Source organism: Paraphaeosphaeria sporulosa (assembly GCF_001642045.1).
Source record: "Paraphaeosphaeria sporulosa strain AP3s5-JAC2a unplaced genomic scaffold CC84scaffold_15, whole genome shotgun sequence".
NCBI classification, from domain to species: Eukaryota; Fungi; Ascomycota; class Dothideomycetes; order Pleosporales; family Didymosphaeriaceae; genus Paraphaeosphaeria; species Paraphaeosphaeria sporulosa.
Window position 1 is genome coordinate 385,261 of NW_017253374.1, and position 14,543 is coordinate 399,803.

The 14,543-nt window shown below is 55.9% G+C and overlaps 7 protein-coding genes across 7 annotated transcripts; 3 read left to right on the forward strand and 4 right to left on the reverse strand.

Moving 5' to 3' along the window:
* Nucleotides 1–38: 38 nt before the first annotated feature.
* Nucleotides 39–652, forward strand: CC84DRAFT_393047 (uncharacterized protein). Its single transcript, XM_018186022.1, has 2 exons — nt 39–437; nt 626–652. Exon 1 carries the CDS (start codon nt 90–92, stop codon nt 357–359), a length of 270 nt encoding a protein of 89 aa, XP_018029676.1. The 5' UTR covers nt 39–89; the 3' UTR covers nt 360–437; nt 626–652.
* On the forward strand, nt 628–3,987 carry CC84DRAFT_393056 (uncharacterized protein). The gene is made up of 6 exons (XM_018186023.1): nt 628–648; nt 700–992; nt 1,130–1,318; nt 1,368–1,515; nt 1,567–3,819; nt 3,888–3,987. The coding sequence occupies exons 2-6, from the start codon at nt 758–760 to the stop codon at nt 3,946–3,948; spliced, it is 2,886 nt and encodes a 961-aa protein (XP_018029677.1). The 5' UTR covers nt 628–648; nt 700–757; the 3' UTR covers nt 3,949–3,987.
* Nucleotides 3,988–4,370: 383 nt separating this feature from the next.
* Nucleotides 4,371–4,798, reverse strand: CC84DRAFT_393064 (uncharacterized protein). Its single transcript, XM_018186024.1, has one exon. The coding sequence runs from the start codon at nt 4,695–4,697 to the stop codon at nt 4,482–4,484; it is 216 nt and encodes a 71-aa protein (XP_018029678.1). The 5' UTR covers nt 4,698–4,798; the 3' UTR covers nt 4,371–4,481.
* A 3,561-nt stretch (nt 4,799–8,359) lies between these two features.
* CC84DRAFT_1222999 (uncharacterized protein) lies at nt 8,360–8,911 on the reverse strand (the record flags this gene model as incomplete). Its single annotated transcript, XM_018183451.1, has 1 exon — nt 8,360–8,911. One exon carries the CDS (start codon nt 8,909–8,911, stop codon nt 8,360–8,362), a length of 552 nt encoding a protein of 183 aa, XP_018029679.1.
* Nucleotides 8,912–9,150: 239 nt separating this feature from the next.
* CC84DRAFT_1223000 (nucleoside transporter-like protein family) lies at nt 9,151–10,554 on the reverse strand (the record flags this gene model as incomplete). The annotated part of the gene is made up of 2 exons (XM_018183452.1): nt 9,151–10,324; nt 10,379–10,554. 2 exons carry the CDS (start codon nt 10,552–10,554, stop codon nt 9,151–9,153), a joined length of 1,350 nt encoding a protein of 449 aa, XP_018029680.1.
* Nucleotides 10,555–10,799: 245 nt separating this feature from the next.
* On the forward strand, nt 10,800–12,074 carry CC84DRAFT_393090 (uncharacterized protein). Its single transcript, XM_018186025.1, has one exon. It carries the CDS (start codon nt 10,927–10,929, stop codon nt 11,929–11,931), a length of 1,005 nt encoding a protein of 334 aa, XP_018029681.1. The 5' UTR covers nt 10,800–10,926; the 3' UTR covers nt 11,932–12,074.
* A 26-nt stretch (nt 12,075–12,100) lies between these two features.
* On the reverse strand, nt 12,101–14,438 carry CC84DRAFT_1200017 (uncharacterized protein). Its single transcript, XM_018181648.1, has 3 exons — nt 14,196–14,438; nt 13,271–14,034; nt 12,101–13,225 (listed from the first exon to the last, which is right to left on the reverse strand). The coding sequence occupies exons 1-3, from the start codon at nt 14,352–14,354 to the stop codon at nt 12,157–12,159; spliced, it is 1,992 nt and encodes a 663-aa protein (XP_018029682.1). The 5' UTR covers nt 14,355–14,438; the 3' UTR covers nt 12,101–12,156.
* Between the last annotated feature and the right edge of the window lie 105 nt (nt 14,439–14,543).

Below are 14,543 nucleotides of genomic sequence, written 5' to 3' on the forward strand. Positions count from 1 at the left end.
CCCCGGCTCGCCCGGTATCCATAGCTCCTTAGTAAGACCACATGAACGTCACTAAGATACTGCACAACATATAGCAGGGCGCGAATTTCATGCTTGTGAAGCCTGGAAGACGATTTAGCTTCCTTACGCCCAGGGCGGTGGAGTTGATACTGCACGAGCCGTTGATGCCTTCATACCTCCTCTCTGGACGGCCTCACAGGAGAGCGAGGTGTCAAGAGATAGTTGTTATAGCTTTCGATCGACGCCGTTTTTCTCGGGAACGCCTGGACAAGCGGAGGGATCTGTCGTATACTACCTCTCTTCTTTCCTTCGGTATTGCACAGGCCTCCGGTAGCACCAGGGTAGTAAACACGCCCTAACCCGTCCACTCGTGAGGGCAGTCGCGACTACCTACGCCTGCCTTTGCTGCCGCAGCAGATAAAACGCCGCCCGCCATTGTAGGCTCTCTCCTTCTCTTCTTCATCCGCATTTCGATTCACTCCCTATCACCTACTCTCCCTCTCTTCCCGTCATGAGTGACCGTTCTCGGAACGAGTCTATGGTGCTCTTCAGTAGTACAGAGCCCACAAGCGCTCCATTCCAAGACTTATCCTCAACCTCTGCTGACAGTATTGTTCCCGAGCAGCGCGCCGCCATCGCAAACGACGCGTCAGTCTCATCGCAGCAGCCTGGTGAGCCTTCAGATACTGACCCGCGTAGACCTTCGGTTTCCGTGGCTTCTGAGGCTTCGCTGCCCTCTATTCTTCTGTCTCCCAGCATGGACAAGGACGTTCAATTCACTGGTCGCGCGACGATCACCATCCACCTTGCGGACGCCCCGCCGGTCGTCGTGTGGACCTCTCTCAATAGCTGGCAAACGCCTCTAGAGATGATCGCCGACAGCCCTCCGTCCAACACCTACCGCATTCAAGTATATAACGTCCCTGAGCAGTCTTTCCAGTACAAGGTTCGGGCTGGTAACCGTTGGGTCCTGGACGACAATATGCCTATCGGTGAGCGCTCCCATTCCAACTTTTCCGTGCTACCTGAACTCTTTGGGCCAACAATTCGACCAGTGTGTTGCAGCTGGCGTCCTCTTAGCAGCTTGCCACAGAACTGGGGCCATTATATCAAGCTGACAAACGCAAAGCGCAGGACCAAGCCGGTAACCACAACAACGTCGGCTATACGGAGCACATCCCTCGAGCGGGCACTCCTGATTCTTCCACCATGGCAAACGGAGACCTGGCTCAGAACACCGAACGTAGGACTGGAAGGCAGGATGGCCTTATACCGCTCGTCTCCATCCCGCCTCTCGACAGTGGGCACGCCCAGACAGGTTGGCTTTGTGAAGTTACAACCTCGAGATCTTGCTGACACAGTCCTAGACATGAGACCGAAGACCAGCGAAACTATGGTATCACAAGGCGAGCCCGACGTAGAAGAAGATCTCCTGTATGATGTCGATCCCGGCTACAACGCCGACCAGGAGGCACCTCTTCTTCGCCATGAGACTTTCAAAGAAGAGCCAGACAGGTACGTAATGCTGTGATCGAGCAAGAGATGGACTTTGACATGTCCTGGCAGCAGTCTTCACACCCAAGACGACGTTAGACCGGGCCCTCGTCCTCGCTCTCCGCCAATGGCTACGATCCAAGAAGAGACCATGACCGCCGACGATGGTGGTACGGACTCTCAGCCAGGTACGCCTTCTTCACTTGAACAGGCAAGGGAGTACCAACGCCTTTTGATCGAGGCAATGCCTACCAGCATTGCCAATGGATTTACGCGAGCCTTCGTTCTCTTCCCTGTGCGACCACCCGATGAGGCTAGCGAGTTAGACAATGCCCCGCTTATGCGCCACGAAACGATGACGACCCCGGATGGTAGGCATCGAATTGAACAACAAGACGAGCTTTCGCATGCTCCTCTGATGCGCCACGAGACCGTCCTCAGGGATGATGACGACGATTCTCAAATTCAAGACATCAGTGAGTTCGAGCAGGCTCCTCTCATGCGGCATGAGACCAACCTGGCATCTTCTGAACCCGACGAACTTGGTCATGCCCCTCTGATGAGGCATGAGACCAACGTCGCATCGTCTGCGATTGATGAACCTGCCGGATTTCAACACACTCCTTCAATGCGATTCGAGGCGGCCCTCAGTCCGGAAGTTACATATGGCGACTCCGCAGAACGACGTGTGTCGTACAGCACGACACTGGTAGACGAGGAGAATGGCGCTGACGATGAGCTTTCGCACGCACCGTTAATGCGACATGAGACCGTCCCTGGTCATTTCGATGACTCCGAGCAGAGCAGCCTGTACTCTGAGCGAATGATGTTTCTAATGGAAACATCCAATCCTCCCACACTGGTCGGTCCTCAGAGGTCATCGTCAGTATACAGTCATGGCTTGAATGAGCTCGACCGTGCGCTACTCCCGCACGAGATGCCAGACTGGTGGGTGAGCGACGAGAGTGCCTTCGACGATTGGCTTGATCCACGTGCCGCTCCCGATTACCACGCCAACATTGCCTATTACGAGGCAAGCGATGGTTCCAGCGAGGGCGACGACGACGAGAGCGTCGCAGAGCTCGATCGTGCACCAACAATGTCGCATGAAAACGGCAGTGAGACCACTGGAGAGTTAAATCGGGCGCCCACTTTACCACACGAGGTCGGAAACAGTACCTCTTCCAGCAGCTCTAGAACAGACGAGCTCGACTCTGCTCCGATGTTACCGCACGAGGCGCAATATGCCAGTGATACTCAGGCCTTTCCTAAGTCCGATGGCGCATCTTCAGAGCGGCGTCGTAGAGGCGTCAGTGATAATGATGCCGCAAGCCAGCGCTCGAAGACCCGGCGTATCATCAGCGGTGAGGAGGACTTGTTGTCGACAAGCAAGACCAATTCTTTCACATCGGAGCGTTTGCGCGAAGCCTTCAAATCTAGGATCTTTGGAGCCAACCGCCAATCAACACGAGATGCCGAGAACGATTTCGACTTTGGGGGGACGCCGCTGTTGACTCACGAACGAACATATCCACTGCCCGATAGAGCCAGCAACGACAGCCTGGGAAGCATTTGGAAGCAACATAACATCGAGATCCCGGATATCCCGTCCTTTGCGAGGCGTTTGAGTTCCGGTGTCTACCGTTTTCAGCGAAGTAATTTGCCACATCGGATGCCGCGCTCTGACGCAGAAGACCTGGACCTTCGCGATCCTTCTCTCGAGATATTCCCAATGGATCGAGAACAAGTTTTCGGTCGTGTGCGTGACATTAGTCATCGCCTTGCAGAAGACGAAGTGCGGTCGCCGCTCGGCGAACTCGATTCGCCAGCAGTTGTTTCGCACGCAAGTTCGTCTGTCAATTTGGTCTCGATTCGCTCTTCGTCGACGATGTCGCTGCACTCTATCCGCGAGGATGCATCCGAGAACGAAGACGAATCACAACTTCCTTCTCCGGTACTGATGCTAGCCTCGCGCGTGCCGAAGACCTCGCCCATCAACATCCCGAGGGTCTCCACTAGACAGCATGCTGGTATTATTCATGAAGAGATGGAAATCTCGGAAGCGACCAACTTCAAACGACATGGCAAGGTATTCGACACTGTTGTTCTGCCCCCAGAGCCCCCTCAGGCCAACGTCGCGTTGCCCCCAAAACCGGCTACCATCTCATTCAACGAGCCCACTGATGCGAACGCGATCGGTAAAGCCAAGCATCGATGCCGCACCCCATATCCAGACGTGGGTACCAGCGACGAAGAGGATGGCGGTCATATCACCCGAAAGTTATGTGCACACTTTCGGGAATGTTTCCCGTCGCGCCGTGCCAGGTAATAGCCAATATTTTTATCACCCCCCATGTATGCCGAATCACAACATGCAACTTACATCCCAACAGTATAGTATCGGTCGGTATTCTAGTTGCTGGAGCTGCTTGGTTGTGGAAGAGATGGACCTGAGACGGCGCTTTGTTCCGCTCGGGCGGTCATGTACAATACATGGAACGATTCAATGTCTCGAAAGTGATATGACTGCACTACCGGAGGATCGCGCGTTGCGCGCCTGCATACATGAGTAAGACACCGGCATAGATACCCCTGTATGAATACAAAGATACGCTTACGTCTCAATGCATTTCGTATGCATGTGTGTAGATTCTCGACGACGTGTAGGCTGAACAGTGGTGCGGCGGTTTGTGACCCTTCCACGCCGTTTGCCTTTGTGATTGTCTTCGTTGTCGTCTCCACTTTGGTTCTTCTACTTTCTGCGGAGCTTGGGCCTCCGAGTAAGCTTTGCTCCGATCCTATTGTCAACCTAATTCCAGACAATATGCATATCGTCGTCGAGATAAATCATCACGACGCGGTCCTTGTATTGGAAAGGCTGTTCAGGGACGTTATTGATCTGAGCGCGGTAGGTGTTAGACTCAGGGCATCGGAGACCCGGCGGAGTCTGCTGAAGTCTCTGGGGCTGACTGTTCGTCTGGTTTTGGTCACTGACATATTGCCATCGCATTCCTCGCTGGCAACGCGAAACGGAAACCTGATAGCCTTGCTTTCCAGGCAAGCTCTGGCATCTCGTGAGAGAGCGTGGGTGCTTGGTTGAGCTCACTCATATCATGGCTGTATACGGATGAGGACCTCTTGAGACCGAAAACAAGTGTAGGAGGATTAGCTCTCCCTCTGCATGCAGTCGAGGAAGCTATCATGTCGCAATTGCTCCTTGAAGCCCCAGCCGGGCTCTGGAAAACTTGCTTTCCGGGAACGCATTGAACATGGATGGTAGACAAGCTTCATCCCAGAGTTTTCTTCATCCCAGAGTTTTCTTCATCCCAGAGTTTTCTTCATCCCTGGGTTGCCTTCATCCCAGGGTTGCCTTCATTCCAGAGTCGCCTTCCTCCCTGAGTTCCAGCCGACTTGAGCCTCACTGTTCGATTGCTCTTGACAAGAAGGCGCTGAAGGCGCCCGGCATAGTGCTCCTGCCATGCTGTGACGTGAAACGCCATTGGGCAGCTCCTCTGCGGAGCTCCCTTGTATGCTCGGGGAGCTTCCTGTACGTATATGGCTAGTTCTGCGCTTAGACCTGGCAATATCTCTATATATATGGAGCGTGGGAGCTCTCTCCCACACTCCAGTGATAATACTATAGATCACCCTGAGCTGCTTGCCAAGCTCCCTCCAACACATGCTACGCCTGGGGTTGCGGATGCACCCATCATGCTCCAGCTACTCTGACAAGACAGTTCTTCTCGTTGTTGATGGGGAGAAAAATCCAGCACACGGAGATTTGCGCAGAAGAAGAAGAACTCTCGGCGGCAATACGATATCCAGTGCCGCCCCGATCATCTAGGAACATTTATCAGAGCAATTCCGGTCGTACCCACCATTTTGGTCCTTCTGCAGTCCTTTATTCCACCTCTTGAGTGTTCATAACAGAGATACGACGATATCCCAGTCTGGCAAAGGTCTTGGTGTGAGCCATCCGGGATTGCACAACACACGGCGGGTCGCGTTTGGCATATCAGCAAGCGGCGAAGGCGTCTGGTCGTTATGATGTTGCAGCTTTTGGTCGATCGCGTCGTCGCTCCGCTGGTCGGCCCGTTCCCTCTATGAAAACTGGTGTGAGCGTACGCAAGGTGTGGTCTACCGGGGCAGAGTCACTGTGGCGATGGCTTCAAGCATCGCGATGGACGGAGGTAAGTGTGTCGAGGGCTATTGGAAGCCCTCACCGCCTCATGCTGGCTGTCGGATGCTGCTGCTTTGATGGCTGTGAGCCTACCTCCACAGTCGAGTCAACGGCATTGGTCTAAGATCAGCAGCAGGTGCTGGAGGACACACAGAAAGACAGGAGGAGGCTCCGATATATTTTTGCGAGCAAGGAGAATGCCTCACGGCCGAATGGCGGCTGCTGAATGCGTTCATGGCTGTTGATGGCTGTGAGCATACCCTCGAGTCAGCGGCACAAGTCCATTTGCAGCAGCAGGTCGCGAAGCACTCAACAAAAGGAAGGTGAAGCATAAGAGAGGCTCCCATGGAAAACGAGGCCTCGATGTCTGATGGTGTTGCCGGTCGGTTAGGGGGCGTAGGCTGTGTTTTGCTGTGGACCAACCTGCGGCCTGAGAACAGTAGGCTCTGCGGGGATGCATCGATAGGATAGCAATCTATAGGACGTCTCTGGGGCCTTGCACAGATGAATTTTGTGCTCACTGCACGCCTCGAATATTTGAGTCCGCTGCTGTGGTGCCTCGAAGATGGAGATTGGGGTTACAGGGTGAGGGAGCTAGCCGGCAGGTTCGAGTGTGTGTCGCTCTGCCCAAGGCCACGCCATCATCACGAACTCGGACTCAACAAGCGGATGGGACAAACAGAGGAAGGCGTTTCCGTCTTTCCAACGGGTGCTGACGATTTTGCTAGCTCAATCAACAACGGCATCATACGATATGCCTCCCCGGTCAAGTCCTGGCCGTATTCCTGCACACGCACGATACGGACGCGACTGCTTACCCTTCCCTACGTGGCGCCTTCGAGGGCCTGCAATCACAACATTTCGCTCACGTCCAGGGTTTTCGCGCCCCGCTGAGCATCACCACCCCGACCGCATCCCGTCCGCACACAGAGCAATGTTCCTGGTCGCCCAACGTCCAGGTAAGCACCGTGATAAGCATGCTGGGCGGACGTAGCTCAAAGAGACATCAGGACTGTAGGCAAGGTTCATTTAAACACCAGAGCTACTCTGGTCGTCCAGCGAAACGGTACGGTACGACATGACAATCACAAGATGTACCAATCCTGAGCCTCCAAAATGGCAGTTCCATAAAACGCTCGATGATCAGGAGGAAACAAACGGTTTTACGAACCATAAGAGCATGGGCAGGGGAGGAGAACTATTGTCAAGCGCACGCAAAGCGATCCTTGCGGTAAGTTTGCATGTTTGAAGAACAGACAGCTTGAAAAGGACGTAGGCGCTGCTACAAGGTACAACGTACGCGATACGGACAGGATTTTTCGCCCATCCTGTGGCCAGCTTGGGGCACGTACTTTCCACGGTCTACCTCACCTGCAGCAGTTACGCGTCCAACAAAACTCCACCACTCCCCGCCGTAGCCCGTCATTTCCGCACAGAGTAATGATGCAGCTTATCCAATGTCTAGGTAAGCGTCGCAACGAGCGTTCCATACGGAAGCAGCTAAAGAGACAACCGAATCTTGGGGACGACCTCATCTACAATGCGCAGCCTCTCCGCGATCGTCAAGAGCAGAATGAAACAGTATTGACAGACCCCTACCTACCTCAAGCATCCGCTTGACCTCTTCTGAGAGGAGCTCGATATTTGAGGCGGTCGCTGTACTTTGGACGATACAGAGGCTCTGAGAACAGGTTGTGCTCAGGTTACTGCGTGGAGATCCTGGTCTGCTCACCCAGATTAACCTGGGACACGAAACGCAGACCCAGAGCTTCATAGAATTTGCGGCAAGTCCTGTACTTGCCCTCTCACTTCAGCACACCCTCCAGGAACTCTTTATCGAGTTACTCGTCGCAGTCATCCTTGTAGGATGGAACGAGCTTTTTGCCGAAGCCCAACGAATGTAGAACTGCACTACAGCCCAGATGTCAGCGTAGGTGGTCTGGAAGTATGGGCTCTCCGGGGGATGCCAGACAAAGGTGCCCCAGAAGGCTGGCTTGCGGCGATCCTCTTTCCTGTGGGCGACTTTGGCGCAGTCGAAGTTGTGGAGCCGGAATGACGGGTGCGCACTACCATTGTCTGCGACCAGGTAATTTCGGGGCTTGATGTCGCTGTGGAGGAGTGTGCCGCGATACTTTTTGGCCGAACCCAACTGCTTGTTCTGGATGGTGGTGTACGAAGAACAGTACAATCTGCAATAGAGACTGGCGAGTGTTCTTGTCTTTGGGTTGATGTTCCGGACGGTGTCGGGCTGTCTCTATTGGGTGGTTGAGAAAAGACCATCGCCCGCCGTGTCCTTATGTGGTAGGGCAGAGCGTTTCCCAAGCTTGAACAGTGTGCCGCAGTTTTACTGCTACTATATACTTGGCCCAGGCCAATGGGTGTCTTTCAGCGTATTTGTTTTGGAGATCCCTTGTCGAAAGAACGGACCTCGATAGAATTGGATTAAACAGGTAGAGGCAGTGTTCACCTCCGTGAACCACATTGCTCCTTTGACTTCTCTCCATCTGATTTTCCTCGAGCTCACTACTAGCTCAGGTCGCATCCGTCAAGCAAAAGCGCAAGCGCAGAAAGCAAGCAAGCAAGCAGTCATAGCCACAGTCCAGACCAAGCGTCCACACCCCATGCCCCCAAATCGTTCCTTCCCAACAATCTCCCAGCTCCACCTCCACACGCCCAGCTTCCCCGTCAAAACAACGCATCCCCCATCTCCACCCCCTCCCTCTCCTCACCCCTATCCACGCCCGCATACACTCCATACCGCAGTCCCACCCCCGGCGCAATCTCCACACAGAACATCTCAAAACCCACATTTCCCCCTTTCCCTGTCCTCATCCCGGCGGCAAACACAAGATCGTACTCCCCGTCATACGTTGTCTTGGTCCGCCTCTTCACGTGTTCCTCACCCCTCGCAAGCTCCGCCGCGGCCTCGGCCACGAACACGTCCACGGCTTCGTGCATGACGATGCCGGCGGCTTCTTTGTCGTTGCTGGACGCAACGACGGACACGCAGGCGGAGGTGTCATGCTCCCAGGAGATGCGGACGTCGTAGTTCTCCGTCACGTCGGCGGTGGTGTGCGGGATGTTGCGCGCGATGTGGTGGCTGCGAATGGGGTTGAAGGGGGAGGGTGTGTGGGCGGCCGGGAAGGGGAGGCCTGAGGGGACGAGCGAGGTCGCGGCGTAGTTCGGTTTGGCGTCGTGAGTGGTTTGGGTTTTGATGACGAGGTAGAGGGGTGTCATTTTGGGTGCTAGCCCTGGGTTCGACTGTGCTGTAGATGTGCAGGAGAGGTGATGAAAGAGGGGGTGGTGAAAATGCCTTTTTGTATGGGCGTTTGGGTCGAGGTAATGTGTGCGGGGGGCGCGTGGTGTGGCATTGCTGTTTGTGGAGAGGTTGAAAGGGTACCTTGCACAACATGGGAGTGTGCAGAAGGTCACTTGGCGAATCCAATTTTCAACTGTGCAATAGAATGATCTTGCCCTCAAGCACTGGCTGCGAAGAAGCTCAGGAAGCTACCGGCCGTCAGTCCGGCCACCAGGCACAGCGACATGAAGCCGCCGGCAGCCTCGCGCTCTTCAGGATCTACCCACTCTACGAACCCCATCATGCAGTTGCTACCAATGTATCCGTTCGAGATCCCGAACAGTACTTGCAGAATGAACAGATAGAAAAAGTCGGAGCCAATCACCGCGCCTTTGCCGCCGATGTTGCAGAGCAGATACACGGGTATAAATGCAAGGCGACCTACAGCCAAGGTAAACAACAACCGGGGGCGCGCCGTCAGGGTCAGGCCTGGAATGCCCGGGATGACACGGCCAATCAGGTCGCCGATGTTCCAGAAGAGGAAGCCCAACGGGATGAAGACGGCGGGCTGGAAGAGGCGAGACGAGGTCGCAGGATCGCGCACGCTCAGGATCTTCTGAGTGAAGACTGGGTAGAACATGGTAATGGCGAAGGTGAGAAAAACGGCGCCAGCAAGCCAGTGCAACTTCCCGAGTAGCCTCATCATGGGGATCGACTTGCGCGTGACAGGTCGGTGGCCAGGGTCTACCTCTTCGTCGTCCAAGGTCGGACTGAGCTGTTCGCGGGAGCGCGGTTTGGACAAAAGGTACACGAAAGCGACCAGAGTGAGGGCAGAGATGACTGTTGCCGTGAGGAAGTAGATGAAGGCGGATTTGCTGGACTCCTGAGGCGCACCTTCCTGGGTCTGCTTCGGTGGGACCGAAAGAACAGACACGATCTGGGCTATGCAGGGCAGCACACCAGCGATTCCCTGGCCTGTCATGATACCCTGGGTGTACTCCTCTCTCCCAAAGCTTGCTACGTAGGCGAAGACGCCGTTCTGGCACAGCGCGGTAGCTAGACTGGCGCTGAAGACTACGAGCATGAGGAAAGCAAAGTAGGCGCCGGCAGAGACGTCCAAGAACGCGCGAGTGGATATTGCCAGTAGGGTGAAGACGGCAATGTTGAGGATGAGGGACGAGGTTATGCGTTTCGGGTAGGAGGCATTCGCCTGCAGCTTGGTGAGGACTATCATGGAGCCCAGACTGCCTGCAGTCGATACGGCGAGCTCGGCGGACTGGAAGTTGCGCAGCAGGCGCTCGTCGGAATCGAAGCGTCGCTGGAAGTATGGGGCGGCAGCGAGGAACATGTTCCTATGCAGTGTTAGCAGGTGGATGCTGCAGGCGGTCAACGAGAGGTGGGCACACCATGCCCAGAGCATAGCAACGCCGAGCAGCAGGAAGACATAGTAGTCGGTCCTCGAGTACGCGCGTTGCTCCAGGTCCTCTATCCGCTCTCCATCGGGGCGCTCGGAACCGCCCTCGAGAGGCGCGTAGGACTGCTCAGGCTCCTCTCTGCGGAGCAGACGCTGGATGAGCCCCATGGTGAGACGCGTGCGCTGTGGGCTGATTCCGAGGATGGGTCGCGTCGAAGGCGACGAGTGTGGGAAGGAAGGAGCGAACGAAGACGACGGAAGGCACGGTGCAAGAGGCGGATCAGCAGGCAGCCATGTTGCCGGTCACTCGTCAAGACTCTGGGGCTGCTCAGAGACCAGATGACTGCCGTGTCTGGATGGCTTCACTCGCGGCGCCGGGAGTCCGCTGTCGCGCGTTGAGTGGCGGTGCACGTGGGGGCCTTGGCCGTCCTTGCTCCACAGCGTCACCCCGCCAAACAATGCGCATCACTGTTCGCAACCCAGCCGCTCCCTCCCGCTTCCAACCCCGCGAGCAGAGCAAGCTTGTCCTTGCCAGGCGCCATGGCTCCGCAACCGCCCCAGACGCTGTCCGTCAAGCGCAAGCGCAACGACGCTCCCGTCCACCACCTCGTCGTCGATGCCGATCGGGACCGCACAGTCAAACGCCAGAAGAGCGCGCCCAGATTCACCTGGCGCCTGCTCCAGAAGCCCGGCGAGCATGTGCCGGCTGCCTTGCCATCGCCCACACCCCAGCAGAACCGACGCTTTCACGTGTCGCTGTCCGCGGGGCAGCGCGTCCTCGTCGAAGCCCCCGACCTGCCTGACACCGTACCCGCAACCGCTGGCGAGACCCCGAGTGTCCCCAGTATAGCAGACGCTGCCGAGCCACGAGATGCAGCCCGCGCCACGCCAGCCACTCCGCGCCCCCGGAAGCGTCCAGGCGCTGCAGCCGCTGTGCGCATAAATCCTGCCTACGCCGCGCAATCCGAGGACGACGCCAATCCTTCAGACGAGCACGTCAAGCACTTTGAGAAGCTGGCCGAGGAGCTCGAGCAGGAAGAGCTGGCGCAGGCGAAACCCGCACCCAGTCCCGTCAAGTATCTTCCCACCGGGCCTGCCCGCCGCCCCAGGAAAGCCGCGCTCGCAGTGCAGGACCCAGATGCCATGGATATAGACGAGTACGTGATTGACACATATGTGCGTGAGGAGCTCATGTCCGATTCGGACGGCAATATCGCTGAGCACGAGGGCATTGTCGGGTACATCATCTTGAAAGAGGAGGACGAGGACTGGTGGAACGGCGAGGACGAGAGCGACAAGGAATTTGATACCGACGAGGACGACGAGAACGCAGAGGACTACTATGCCAACGACTACCCAGAGGACGAGCTCAGCTCAGACGACGAGTTCGATCGCGATCCGTACCAGCGCAAGTATCGCCATGGCTCGGATGACGAGGAGTATGACCTGAACGACGATGCTTTCAGTGGCGACGAAGACGACGATCACTTCCGGCGCTTGACTCTGCCGGGACAAGCTGCCTTGTTGAACCGTCCTGGCCGCTAGCATAGCACCCTTCTCGGCTTGTCTATGCAGCCATGATTATATTTGGAGATACCCCGTTGAATAGAACCAACATTCGATACACCTTGACATCCGTACCGCAATGATCCGACCGAACCACTTTTCTTGTATCGCGCCACTTGATGACTTGCTGTATGACGTTGCCAAACCATGTTTCCGTTCCCACTTACACAGTCTATTCAGGTCCTAGCCACCCACCAACCCCCTTCACAATCCCTCGCCCAACAGCACCCCCTCCCTTGCCTCCGCCCGCAATTGAACCACCAATGCTCCAACCATAGCTCCCGGCCAGCTAAACCACGCCTTACTCGTTACCCTCCCGGTCCGCGCATCCACCGCCTCCCCAAACGTCCCATCCCACTGCATCGCCGCCTTCACCTTCGCCCACGCCCTCTTCAACCCCACGTCATTTCCCACCATCGCCGCATACGCGGCTTCTTGGAAGTAGCCTAGCACCCACGCGCCGGGCGAATGCACGCTGCCGAGCCCGGGATAGGGTTGGTCGACCACGTAGCCGGCGCTGTTGGCGGGCGAGAAGGCGAAAGAGAGGGTGGCGTGGTAGGCTGCGTGTTGCGAGGGGGTGGAGAGGAAGGACCAGGGGAGGGCGAAGAGGGTGGGGAGGTCGTTTGCGTCGTGGTAGAGGGTGTGGTTTCCCTTTCCGTCTGTGAGGTATGCGAACATGCTCTCCCCCTCCCCGGCATGGGGGTAGGGGATGGTGAAGTGCGCGAGTGTGGCGGTGCGCAGGGCGTCTGCCAGGACTGTGAGAGGGGATATGCAGGGGTGGGATGCGCTGTATAAGAGCGTGTAAAGGTGTGCCAGGCGCGTGAGCGTGCGCCACAGAAGCACGTGCGAGCTGAAGTGGAACGGGTGCGTGACTGCGTCGTCGGCGGGCGTTTCGTCGGTTGGCCAGAGACCCGTCTCCATATCTCTCTTTTCCCGCAGCAGCTCAATAATCTCTTCCACCACCCCGAATTCCAGGATTTCCCGCGCGAAGGCCGCCTCCGAGGCGAACGTGTCTGCGAAGTCGCACAACTCGAGGAGGGGGTAGCACTGCTGGTCGAGCTGGAAGACCGCCGCGTCTTTCGGTGTACCTGTCACGAGGTAGGAACGGTGCCAATAGGTGTTGGGGCGTTGGGCGGTGCGGAAGACCCAGGTTAGGTGGCCTTTTGCGATCTTGAGGATATGGGAGGTGTAGGATGGGATGCTGGAGGAGTGAAGGAGGAGGGGGGCATGGTTGTGTGTGCTGTAGAGGAGACGGAGTTGCCAGTAGTTATCTCTGTTCCAACCGAGCGGAAGAGCGACGTGGTCGGTTATGATACACGTGGTTGTCGAGCCCACGGGGATGGTGCAGTTCGCGAGGATGTACTCGACATTACGGCGAAGGATGTAGGTTGTTACGGTGGATGGATGTAGCCATGAATACTTTTGACAAGCCGTTTGATCATAGCTCTGCCTCAGACAGTCGCTTTCTGGATCAAGGGTTTTTCCCCATGTTTCATCGAAGCTGTAAGATGGGATTTGATTGGCGTCTACAATCGCTCTCAGGCGGAACCTGTTTTCAATGGAGACCCGGCCGCTGGGTTTGAGACGGAATTGAAATGGGATGTTCAGATCAAGTGGAGCATCGATAGCTTCTTGATCGCTCGAAGGCCACTCCACGCTAACGAGATCTCCATCCAGTTCAATTACGCGGCCCATTTCGCCCGTCAGCTGAGCACCGAGCTCTGCATTGGTTATTTTCACAAAGTCCTGACGCGTAAGCGAGAAGGTATTTCGAGACTTAGGGAGTGCAATTGGTCCGCCTTCCGTGAGTTGTCCGTAGGATGCGCGGTTGAGGCTCACGCAGAGGTTCACGTCGCATGCCAGTGTGTATGCACTAGTTCTGTGATTTGTTATAGTTGTTCTTTGAAAGATGTCACCGCCTTCGAGAATGTCGACTTGGAGTGACACCTGAACGTCATCTTCTAGGGTGAATTGAAAAGTTGCGACATTAGCATTCGGGATGTTGATAGAAACATGAGAGGGATTGGACCGAAAGCTGAGTCCTAATCCAGGCCTGTCTCCTTGTATCCACTGTAACATACTCTTCCTGTATTTGCGGACATACTCCGGGTCGTGGAACTTGGTGCCATCAAATTGCCCGAAAGGAGCTGCAACGGTAATGCCGTGCTTGGGGTGGAAGGTGCTGGCTTGCAAAATCTATTGGTCCTTTAGAAGTGCGGCTGAGCGGCGAACAGCATGCATACCCTCCCACAGGCATCAAGAGAAAGTGAGACGCCATCCAGTCCAATGTCGACGGTCTTGTCAGGCTTTTGTCTTCGAAGGTCGAATGTAGCAGGCTTGGAGAAGTCGCGAAAGGCGTCACTGCCTTTCTGAGAGTCGGATTCAGGCATGGTGTCTCCCATGGTGATGAATTGTCATCAAGCTCGATTTGATCGATCAAGAAGCTCTGGGACAATGCCGCACGACATCATCTCCATCGTGTTGGGACATCAGGGTCGTATACCACACGTGATCTCGCATTGTATATTTAGCTCCAAAACCCTGAGCGGGTGACGTACCCGTCGCGCTAATCTTCTGCGGGATGCCCCAGG